The 12,277-nt window shown below is 37.1% G+C and overlaps 1 protein-coding gene across 1 annotated transcript; it reads right to left on the bottom strand.

Moving 5' to 3' along the window:
* On the bottom strand, positions 1–1,485 carry LOC108620670 (uncharacterized). Its single transcript, XM_089470066.1, has 4 exons — positions 1,330–1,485; positions 1,187–1,260; positions 963–1,110; positions 1–123 (listed from the first exon to the last, which is right to left on the bottom strand). Exons 1-4 carry the CDS (start codon positions 1,442–1,444, stop codon positions 29–31), a joined length of 432 nt encoding a protein of 143 aa, XP_089326192.1. The 5' UTR covers positions 1,445–1,485; the 3' UTR covers positions 1–28.
* Positions 1,486–12,277: the final 10,792 nt, after the last annotated feature.

Genomic DNA, 12,277 nt, shown 5'->3' with positions numbered 1-12,277 from the left:
TTAATGTTATTCTCTTGTAAGCAATTTATTAAACCATATTTAGATAAGTTACTCCTTCATCACCATTTCCCCACTTATTCCGAAAGTCCTGATAAACGGCGTGGATGTAGTAAAGCCAGAAACCTAAGCGAGATATTGAGAAAAACATCATAATTATTCAAGAGAATTGCTGATTATATTATTACTATTATATTATTATTAATTGCTGATTATATTATATACTTAAGAAAGCTTAACCTTAGTTTAAGCTTGAGGATGTGAACTTAATAATGTGAACACTTAATGATCATGATAATGTTGTTGTAAAGCCATGCATAAAACTATATAATCAAATGTAAAGCCAACATATCCAAAATGTTTATCAGCTACGAGCTTTTAATTGACTTTCTGATATGCATAGCTCATCATCATAGAAATATTTATAAATATTTTCTAAAGCTCTTCCAGCGCTTTGAAAATATAAAATAAGTAGTAGAAAATATAAAATAAGTAAGAAATAAGTAAAGCTAAAAATTTAATGCATTTTATATGCATATATTTAATTTCTTTCAATATGCTGAATATTTTAATAGAATTTATCTGAAGATATGGATATCTGAAGTATGTACTATATAGGTTTTATAAAAAATATTACATATTATGTTATAAATATATAGATATATGTAAAATATATATTATAAAAAAAATAAATATTTTCATATTTAACAGACTAAAATACATAACACAGTTTTTAAAATAACTATGAGTTTTTTTTAAAGTGTATATATAGCAATATATATATGTAATCTTGTATAATTTAAAAAATATTTGTAAAGTTTTAAATATCTTCAGTTGTTTATTTATTATTATTATTATTATTATTTTTTTTTTTTTTTTTTTTAATTGAAAATTCATTATAAATTTCTAGTTATTCTTTGAATGGGTACTAGGTATCGGAATATATTAATAGAAAAATATCTTACCTGCTATAATATAAAGCAGACATATGACTCCCAGGGTAGCCCTGATATCGATCCACGCAATTAGCCAATAGTCTATGCTTTTGTAAATCAAAGTATAAGCGAATAGGGCTGCTATCAGCAGCCAAGGCACGAAATACGAATGCTTGTGCTATGAGCCACAAAGAAGAAGAATAATATAAAATCAAACACATGTAGATATGCAAAATTGTTGTGGGGCAACTCACCTTGAGGGAGCCCACAATTAAAAGAACGCTCGCAATAATCTGCAGCAGGCAAATGTGATTCACAATCAGCTGATCTGTAATTTCGTATCTTGTTAGCTGTTGTAGTTGTTGTTATTGCTGTTTGTTATCAATTTGATGTTTACCCTGCTTAAGCGCTTGGGGCAATCGATCGACGCACACAATGCCAGCCATTGAGATAAATATGGATAGCAACGCAATAAACAAATGTGCGGCTCGTTTTGTGAATTTGAAGACCATTTCGCAGACCGAGCGCCAAACGACCCAACCAAAGCCAACCAAATCGCTCAAAGAACTGAGCGACAGTCGCTGTTAGAAATTCACTGAAGTTGTGATTTGTACATGTGTATATATACATATATACATATGTATGCCTGTATATATAAAGGGGAAATCATTCCTGCTTTTCATTCATGCTTTATCAGAATGGCTTTACGTAGAGTTAGGAGAGATAAGGCCCTACTTTGGATTTATTATAATTTCTCATTCAATAACCCATTTAAAAATATATTGAAGTATTTTTATACCCTGAACCCATTGAAAATGGGAAATCAGGGTATAATGGTTTTGTGAAAAAGTATGTAACGGGCAGAAGGAGGCGTGGCAGATCAGCGCGACGAGCTGAGTCGATATAGCCCTGTCCGTCTGTCCGTCCGTCCGTCCATCCGTCCGTATGAGTGCGTCGATCTCAGAAGTTATAAGAGCTAGAGAGCTGAAATTTGGCATGCATACTCGTGAGTACCATACGCAATACGAGTTTGCTTTATTTTTTCGATAAATCGTTTTATAACTTTTTTATCGAGAATAATCGAAAAATTAATTTTGTTTTTTTAGCCTAATTTGAACATTTTTAGACCTGGAGTCTTCAAATTTACGTTGTATATAAAATTAATCGATACAAAGATTCTGTAATTTACAGATTTTGGATACCACACCCCCTTCTCACCCCAATTTGTAAAAAACGCTTTTTAACTACTAGAGACTATGATTACGCTCTGAAAGTTTCTTTAAGATCGTATGTCTACAAAAGAAATTATTCAACAAATAAACTCTCATAATATTGCCCACACTGCAGCGCAGCCCAAGCGCAGTCGCTGCTTACTGCGCAGTTAGCAGAGCGCAGGCTTATGCGTGCGTGTGGATGCATGTGTATGTATGTGTGCATAAAATAAGTGCAGAATGATTAGAGTATCAGCTTGGAGGGTTCAGGGTATCTCCTACTCGAGCAGTCTCGACTGGAGCTTTCTTACTTGTTAATCATAATCAGCTATAGCTTCTGCGTACAGCTATGAGTCAGAGGCAAATGAGTTCAGAATACAACTATAATATATTGATAAAAAGTTTATCAAATAATTATATTATTTAAAATTCTTACATGATAATATATTTTATTAGATATATATATAAAATAGATATATAAAATAGATAATATATAAAAATCTAAATGATTCAAAATTCAAATACTTTGAATTTAGAAATTTAAATTAAATTTAATTAAAGTATTTAAAATGTTTTTGTTTTTTTCTCATATCAAAAATGAGCTGAAGTGAGACTGAAAAGTTGAAAAAAAAAATGTTGGCAAATAAAACAAGGAGCTTAAAGTTGCATACCCACACACACACCCATGCACATGCGAGAGGCAAACGCGTTTCGCGTAAATTAGCCAAGTGTAGACTTCATTAAGTAGCGTCAGTAAATTAAGTGCTAATGTTGAAAGTTTTGACCGCCAAAGTGCGCATTGCAATACAGTTGTTGTTGTTGTTGTTGTGGTTTTAGTTGCTGGTGCTGCTGTTGTTGCCGTAGTTCGCTTCACGCTTCCGGCGGAAACAGTCAACAGCAACAGCAGCAACAACGACTCTAAATTGATGATGTTGCCCCAACGAAAATTGCACTCACTTTCTCCGAGGACTTTCTTTTCGGTAGCTGCGGCTGCGTGTGCCACGCAGTCTGAAAATTTTTAATGCTTTAATCTTGATGCTAATAAATCTTGAAGTTGGCTGGCACTTTCACATTACTTGCGGGCCAAGCCAAAGGGTTTGAGCGAAGGGCTGCCACCAAATGGTAGTGGCAGGGACAGGGTCAGGGGCAGGGTCAGAGCTGCGTGCTCTAAATACAATTAGACAGCTGCACGCTGCTTAACAGTCTTAGTTTAAGCCAATTTGAATGCACTTTGCCAGCCAGAACCAAAAAGGCTCCCAGCTCGTTTCAGTTCGCCCCCCCCCCCCCTCGCAGCTCTCGTGATCGCTTCTAATTACAAGAGACGCTCAAAAAGCGTGCGAGTCCTTTGCAAATGGCAGCTGACAGTTTGCCAGCCAACGCCGGCAGCCCTAATCGAATTGCGAGTGGAGTTGTGCGTGCAGCAACCTGTCCAATTGACTGGGCCATGTTTCAGTTATTAATTTATATATACTGATGTTTTATTGGACATCAAACGGAGTGGGGGTTTTCAAGAAGTTTAGCTGTAGATGTCTTTAAGATTTATTGATTATTTTTATTTTATTTATTTATTATATATATAAAAATATAAAAGAGATATATTAATTTTATATTTTATGTATATACATTTTATAGAAATATCTGAGACTTTCCTGCCCACACTCTCATTATTAACAAGACAGTGTAATCCTTGTCTCTCTCATTTATATTCAATCATAAATTGCTTTTGCTTGACTTTTGCTCAATCTTTCTTGCTTTAAGCACTGCATCGCTTCAAGTGGCAAAAGGCGATTTTTTTATGGCTAGCAAAGCTGAAAAAATGGCTTTGGCCAATCGCACAATGCTTAAGAAAGGAAATTTAATTTTTTCTCATTGTGATTTGCATGCAAAGCAGCCAGCCAGAGCAACAACAAAAGCAACAACAACGGCTACAGCAATAGAAACAGTTATTGTTCACGCACAGTGGTAGCAGAAATTAGATTCAATTTTAAATTGAATATTTGTGCAAACTATATTCTCATACATATAGTCTGATATATCTAAATAGTGGTGCTAATATTATACTTGATACTAAAAATAATACTAAATACTAATAAAATAAAAATAATAATAGTTAATACTAAAAATATCTATATTTCTATATCTATGTATATCTGTGCAGCTGAAAATATTTATTTTTATTTTTATTTATTTATTTATTTCTTTTTTTTTTTTTTTTTTTGTTATTTATGCGAGAGACAAAAACATGAGAAGAGAAGAGGCTAAACAAAATTGGGGTATAACAAGGAAATAGATAAGAGAATATTTCACGGAAATGAGAGATGGGGGGCCTACAGAAGGGGTGATTCATATATACGCTCAATTATATATTGATTATATATATGGAGGAGGCTATAAGCAAATTTGCTTGTTTTTTTAATCTCCCACACGACATAGCCTATTCCACATATAAAAGTTTGAAATGTTCCACATATAAATATTTAAAATGTATTGAAGCTAGTCTATAAGATTTATGTGTAGACTATATAAAAATATATATATAAAGAATCTATACGTTCTTTGTATAGACTACATCAAGACATCAACAAGTCTCACTATTTAAGCCTTTTAAATCATCTATTGTTGAACCACTGTGCATCAGTTGGCAGCGCTGACATTTGAAAGGAGCTGGTGGGGCCGCAGGGAACGGGAGTGCGGCTTTCTCCCCTTTTGCGGCTTTTGCGGCCAGCAATGGAGCTCAGAGTTGTGACACACAACTGTCAAAGTGGCTCGTGACAAATTTGTTATTAGCAGTGGCAGCAGCAGCGGCAGCAGTAGAAAACGAAGCAGCAGGGGACGGCAGAGAGACGACTTCGGGCTGTGAGCTGACAGCTTGGCTGCATGTCGCTGGCTTCCTGGTTTTATTAACTCGGAATTTATAGCCCGCCATTAGGCGCTGCGAATTAATCAAATTTTTTATTTGGCTCGCTCGCGCTCTGCTCGCAAAAATGTAACAACATAAATTTGTATTTAAAAATGAGTTAGCTACGCAGCTTGTGCTGTTCTGTGCTCCGTTTTGTTGCCGCCGAGTCAATTTCATGCCGTCTCACCTGCCAAATGAAGGCCATTTTTCTTGAGGCCTTCGTCTTATTATGTAAGAATTTGTCATTTTCGAGCATGACTCGGCTAGATGAAATGCAATTTACCCTGGCAAAAGGCATTTTAATGTTCTTATTTAATGGTCGCTTTAAAAAAAAAAACATAAACAACAACAACAGCAACAAAAGCAAAAACAAACAACGCCCATTGAGCCGTGCAGCCAGCCTGAGCCTCAGCCCGAGCTCATCAAGAGCGAAACTTTGTCCAGCAGGAGGCGGCATATGTTGACCAGCTGAATGGCTCGGCCTCTTAGCTGTTAGATGTTGGCTCTTGGCTGCTAGCTGTTGGCTGCTCTGCGTTCCTTTTATGCCCAGAAAAAGTGCAAAAATATGTTGCACATAAATTTGTATTAAGTTTGCCGCTGTCACTTTTTCGTTCGCCTAAGCAATGCGGGCAGACAGCATAACGACATAATCATAAATTTAAATATGCAACCCCACGGCACCCCCTCCACATAGGGACTCGTACTTATGCTAGTACGTCGGCTGTGGCCCACTTCCTCCTCCTCTGCCCTCTGCCCACTAAACTTTACATTTCTTAGCTAGCAACAAAAAAAATAAAAGAGAAAAAATAAATATATAAAAAACCTTTGCAGTGACAGTTTCACTTTGCCTGGCATAAGGAATTTCAGCTTCAGCTGCCGCCTCACACACACACATGTCGCCTCCTGCTTTATGCGTGCTAAATGAAGTTGTTTTTCGGCTAGCTGGCAGGAGTAGAAGAGGCAGCATTTGCGATTTGCCCACCGGGCGCAGGCAGAGCCGGGGCAGAGCTAAGTGAAACATACGTTCCCCAAAAACTCAAGTATGAACGGAAAACCCTTAAGTACAAAGCATAACGGGAAAAAAGTGAGCTGATGGTCAAGAGTCAGATTTCTAGTATGACAATTGAAGCTGATTTTGAAGTTTACGGTAAATTTATAAATATATACATATATGCAAAAGGGGTGAGAATACAAGAATTCATCAACAATATTCTATCAATATGAAATTTTTAAATAATTATTTATTTAATGAAATATACACAGCAAAATAAATAAAAATATAAAAGAGAAGAAAAATATATATATTTTTTGATTTATATACACTTTTTAATATGAAACAGTCACAAAAAAAAAAAAACAATAAAAATATTGCAATAATTTGTTTACACTCAAGCCAACTTTAAATTGAATTAGAATTTCCATGCAGCATACATCAAATAATAACGTAAATAGAAAAGGAATTTGTTAGTATGTACAAATCAAAAAGAAAAGATTTTTGTAATATTTTTATGTAGGCAGCAGATACAGACAGAAATAAATCTTGGCCCTGTGAAATGAAACAGCTTAAATGTCTCTAAGAGAAAATTCAATGAATAAAATGTAATAAAAAAAAAGGAAAAAAATAATAAAAAAAACTTTTGTTCAATTTTAATATTATAGTCAGTCCCATTAGAGTGCGAATACTTTGAGTCGAAATATCGATAGTAAATCGAGCAAAATGTGTGACCAGCACCTGGGCACAGGAATATGTGTGTGCGTGTGTGCTAGCCACCCCCTATACGAGAAAAGATTTCTCAATACATAATCCCAAAGCAATGGACAACAACACCGTAAAATGCTTTGCAAATAAGCCAGCAACAACAGCAACAGCAACAGCAACAACAACAACAACAACAACAACAACAACAACAACAAACAAACTATGGGCCAACTGCCTTGTAATAGATTTAAGGGCAACAAAAGCAGCCCGAAAACGAGAAGCATTAGTTTATTAGAGTATATATGAGTATGCGTGTGTGTGAGAGTGTGAGTGTGTATGTGTGTATGTGTGTGTGTGCAGAGCTTTAATAGTCGGGTAACAAAATAAACACACTGCTCACACACAATGACCATGCATAGCTCTGCTGCTGCTGCTATTGTAGTTTAGAAAAATATTTAAATGGAAAATCTCTCTTGGGGTAGATGGTCGGCCAGCCAGGCAGGCAGAGAGGCCTGCAAGACAGAGCACAAGGTGCTTCCGCAAAGGATGCGCAAATAATGTCTGTAAACAATTTTTATTGCTTTCTGCATGAGAGACAGAGCAGGAGCCAACTGGAACTGGAACTGGAACTCAAATATCAGCAGAAGACGGGCAGATTTGCTTAAAAGTAAAAGTTGTTGATAGAAATCACAAAGCACAATAACATAAATTGCAAAATGTGACAAAGGGTTGCCAGCCACTCAGAGCACACACACTACACCCTCGAGGGTGCCCAGACATTGGGTCAGCTTGCCAAGAAATAAATAACATAAAAAAAAAGCTAAACAAAGAAATGCACAAATTATGAAATATTAACTAGAATATACCCTGGACTCTGCATGAGCGTGCAGTTACAAAATTCGTACTCTTTTGTAAATAAAATGGGAGAGTAGAGAGAAAAAGAGAAGGTAAGATATATAATTGAAACTATAAGCTGAGAGAAATAAACTGATTATATGACAAAGAGAAGTGAGAGATTTGTTGAGTGTAAACGAATATAATGGAACTAGAGTGGAAAAGAAGTTCGATCTGAAATGCTGTGTATATGTGTATATGAATAAGAGAAAGCGGCATAGTTATAGAGCAACATATGTGACTCCAGTTAATGAAACATAGTCAAAGAGAAACACAGATGTTCCTATGTTCTCCTATACATATCTGCTCCAATGAGTAAAGAAATAATAATAGTTGTAGAGGAAAAGAGATGTTCGTATGAGTATACGAGTAGATGTTCTTATGTTCCTCTATAAATATATGAATATGTTTGTATGAATAGAGAAAAATATATAGAGGGACAGAGATGTTTCCATGTTCCTCTATAAATATAAGATTATATTCCTATGAGTAGAGAGAAACACAGCTATAGAGGAATAGAGATGTTTCCATATTCCTATGTTCCTATTAATAAAAAAATGAACTCTGTTGTTCCTATGTTCCCCTATATAAATGATTCTTACTCATATAAGCCAGAGAACTTCAAAAAGAACACATGAAGACTTCAAATTCACTATGATCAACTCATGTCAAGCTAACTGAAAATCATCAAAAACCCAGAATACCCGTCAACAACTGCAACTATAGGGTATCAAAAGCAGATACACAAAAAAAAAAAAAAAAAGAAAGTCAACAACAAATAGAGCAGAGTTTGAAGTGTGGTCATGTATGAGTGTGTGTGTGCAGGATCTCTGGAGTTGTCTCGATGACATCAGCAAACAAGAGGCGCAGAAATTGAAAAACTAATCCAAGGCATATGACGCATACGCCGAGCACCAACTAAAGGCTTAACTTGCGCAAGTGATTCGCATTAAAAGTTTAAACTTGCCAAATTGCCGACACACATACAAACCCACACACACACACACACACACACATACACACTCAGGCACATAGACATTCACGTGAATATACAATGTTTGAACGTAAGCCCAGCCAACGCACACACCTAGCAGAAGAATCCGGCCAGGAGCCGAGCTCAGCCCGTCAGTCAGTTGGCAAAAAGGAAATTGCTTGCTTTTCATAACTAAAACTTGGGAAATTATGAAATTCATACAGGAAGACAATTTTCTTGCACATCTAATTCGGTCGACCGCCCCGCTCCGCCCACACCCTGCCAGCATCTTTTGGCTGTGCAACATTGCAGCATGAAATTTGTTTGTGGTCTTAGCCATAAGTTTGCCCGTCGACAGGCAACTTGCGGCTGCTGCCGTTTGCTGACTGCTCTTGGACTGCTCGAGCTGCTGACTTCTGGCTGCTCGCCCTTATCCAAGAGATTTGCAGTTTTTAAGCTCCAGCAAGAGGCAGAGAGAAGCAGAGGTAGTGGCAGGGGTAGAGGAAGAGAGCACCCTTCCTTTCTCTCTCTCTCCCTCTGCTTGCCAGCCCGAACACTTCTAAGCAATTTCGGTTGCTTTTTTGCGGCACTTTTGACGGAAATCCTATCCGTCTGGCGTCCCCCTCTCCCGTCCCGCCCCGCAGCCAGCTCTCTCCCCGTGCAATTCGTTAGCTTTGTTTAACTTGCAATTTGCTGGCAACTGATAGGTAGCTACAACTACTAGCCACAACTTGGCCAGAACTGACTGGCATCTTGACTTTCATTAGGACAGTGCATATTTGGTAAGCAAAGGCACACACAGACGGAGATACAACTACAGCTTTTAGCTTTCAACTTTCAGTTACTGTTTCTGTTTCAGCTTCTACTGCTGCTGCTGCTGCTGCTGCTTCTTCCATTTCAGCTTCAATTTGTGTATTGCAAATGGCAGGCAACAGGTTTAATTCATTTTTTATGGCTGCATAAAGAAAACCATTTATAAAGATATAAAGGCGATATACATACATATATATCATACATATCTATGAATATGTATGTACTGTGAAGCGTAGCCCAAAACCAATGAGCAGCAGGAAATCTAAAAATTACATAAGGGATCTGGGGATTTTTGCGATAGAACAGCCTTCGAGCCAGTCAGGCAGCCAGCGAGATTGTCGCACACCAGCAGCAAAAACAACAACAATAGAGACAACGCCAATGCTCCATTTGTTATTATGCTCAGCAGCGTGCAAGGATGGCATCCTGGCCACGTTTGTTTAGTTTACGTCCGATTCCCCATGCAATAACTTAAAAAACACGAAGACAGTCCGACAGGCCCGACAGCTACGGGCGGCCCAGTACCAATAAATGCCAGCCCAAGCCCACCTTGCCAGCCATCTTCAGTTGCTGCTGCTGCTGAGAGTCTGCACGGAATTTTGCTCCTGCTGCTGCTCCTGCTCCCACAACAATAGGCAAACAGCCGTTGGGCACGGAAGTGCCGCCATGACGAGCATAATTCTAACATGGCCAACAACAACACCCCATACACACAAAGGCGACAAAGCAACAGGGCTAAAAAACAACCGAGCACACACACACACACACACACTCTCAGCTTGGTTTTGGGCTTGGCAATCATATTTTGCCAGCTTATTGACAGCGTAATCAGAGCCAATGTTTGACAATACTCATGGCAACAACAATGCTCAGACGCAATAATAAAATACAAATACAATTTATAGTTATACTATTTTTACGGTGCTCCTGCCAGGGCAGAAGGCAGTTGGCAGCAAGCAGGAGGCAGAAGAGAGCGGCAACAAAACTGGTAATTCATTACTTTATCGATGCCATAAGTTCGCCACGCAGCTGGGACCAGGTCGCTAGTTCGCCACGTTCCATACAAGCACCAATAGATGTATGTGCTCACACACACACACTTACATTCGCAGACACTCTCACACACACTTTTGCCTATTGGTAAGTATAAGCATTTTTGTGTACACAAAAGCTGACAATTTATAGCCTCAGTTGTGTGTCGTCTGGGCGAGCTAAAACCCTTTTGCGATACGGCAGAAACCCAAGAGGAGAACCCTCAAAGAGTCTAGAAGTCTGGCTTTATACATACTAAATACTCGCTACTTAACAGAATTCTTTTTAATTGCCCTTAAAGAAAATTGCATTAAATTATCTTATCTTATCTTAAAAGAGAATTTGCTTTAAAAATATTTATTTTATACAGACCCCTTTACTTTTTAATATTTACTAATCACTAATTTAAAATATAATGTTATTTAATAATTTTAATTATTGCACTCATACACTGAGAAAAACGGAAGGTGAAAATGTCAAGTGCCAAACTAGTTTGGTTATTTAGAAGAAAATTTATTATTATTCATGTTTATTATTATTATTTCCTAAATTGTTCTTCAAAACATGAAGCTATTTAGCTAAAGAGCAAGAGCTGCAATTTCATATAGAGAAGGAGAGAAAGGGATAGAGAGAGAGAGAGAGAGAGAGAGTGAGAGAGATAATGTGTCTGAAATACGAATGCTAACTTCGTAAGGCGAAGGCGTTCTCGAAAGGAAAATCAAAGCCGAGCATTACCGAGCTGGTGTTCGTTGTGCTAGCATACTCAATACAAACACATCCAGCTCTTTCTCTTTGAATATATTTCAAAAGTAATACATGAGTAGCTCAATCTGTGCATTGGTAAACTTGCTCATCAACTACATATATATTTTAATATTCTGCAACAATTATTCAATGATTTCACTTAATCAAATCAACAACATTTGATAGTCATCTTAATAAACACTACCAAAACACACTTCAAAGTCCTAATAAAAATAAAATAAAATTTTCTGCTTCAGCTAAATGAGTTTTTTTCGTTGATTATATTTTTCTTTGATGCCATTGCTTGAGTACATTCTACACTGAGCGCAAACAAACAATGCACAGGGCACTGTCAACACTTCATGCAGCGAGTGCAAATGTTTTGTTGTGCCTAGAAAAATATTGACCAGCCACAAGCAACCCAAACAGCACGTCAAAAACCTCTCAAAGAACAGCAAAAAAAAAAAAAAAAAAAAAAATACATAGAAACATACACATGCACACAAAAGTAACAACAACAATAACAATAATACTAATAACAATAATCATCACACTATGTTATAGTTAAGGCAAGCACAAATTATTATTGTTATTATATGTAGTCCGACTCGTGGTCAAAGCAGCAAAAACCACAAAAATGCAGTCGGGCGTTAACGACTGCAGAACACTCCTTCACGAGCTAAGCAGAGTCGGAAACATTTTCCCATTCGCCTTGAGGGTTTATATGAGGTATATGTATATTTTTCTAATTTCAAGTCCCTTCCTCAAATGGTGGTCATTCATAGGAACAGACGGACGGACAGCAGAATGTACATAGCAGATAACGAATATACTCATTACACTTTAATCAATGAGTATAAAAAGAATAGAGAAAACTTTTCTCATTTGGCACGCATGACACACGACTTTATTCCCGAACAATTTTCGACTCACTCTCACTCTCTCCCTCTTTCTCTATATACAACTACATATATATGCATTTATGTGCTCATGAATGTGTGCTATACTGAGAATTGTTGACAGTGCAAACAGGAGGCTGGCAAAATAAATAAATAGGCTAAAATTGAAAATGCATAAATT

This window comes from Drosophila arizonae, chromosome 5 (assembly GCF_054131065.1).
Source record: "Drosophila arizonae isolate 15081-1271.41 chromosome 5, UAZ_ARI_1.0, whole genome shotgun sequence".
In the NCBI taxonomy this organism is placed as follows: Eukaryota; Metazoa; Arthropoda; class Insecta; order Diptera; family Drosophilidae; genus Drosophila; species Drosophila arizonae.
This window is presented reverse-complemented; position numbering and strand designations above follow the sequence as displayed.

What these genes read in the sequence shown, in the direction of transcription:
- LOC108620670 (XM_089470066.1), bottom strand. Translation starts at nt 1,444, where the DNA reads ATGGTCTTCAAATTCACAAAACGAGCCGCACATTTGTTTATTGCGTTG. An exon ending in GCCCCAAGCGCTTAAGCAGG is followed by an intron (nt 1,261 to 1,329) that starts GTAAACATCAAA and finishes ACGAAATTACAG; the next exon opens with ATCAGCTGATTGTGAATCAC. An exon ending in TAATTGTGGGCTCCCTCAAG is followed by an intron (nt 1,111 to 1,186) that starts GTGAGTTGCCCC and finishes TGTGGCTCATAG; the next exon opens with CACAAGCATTCGTATTTCGT.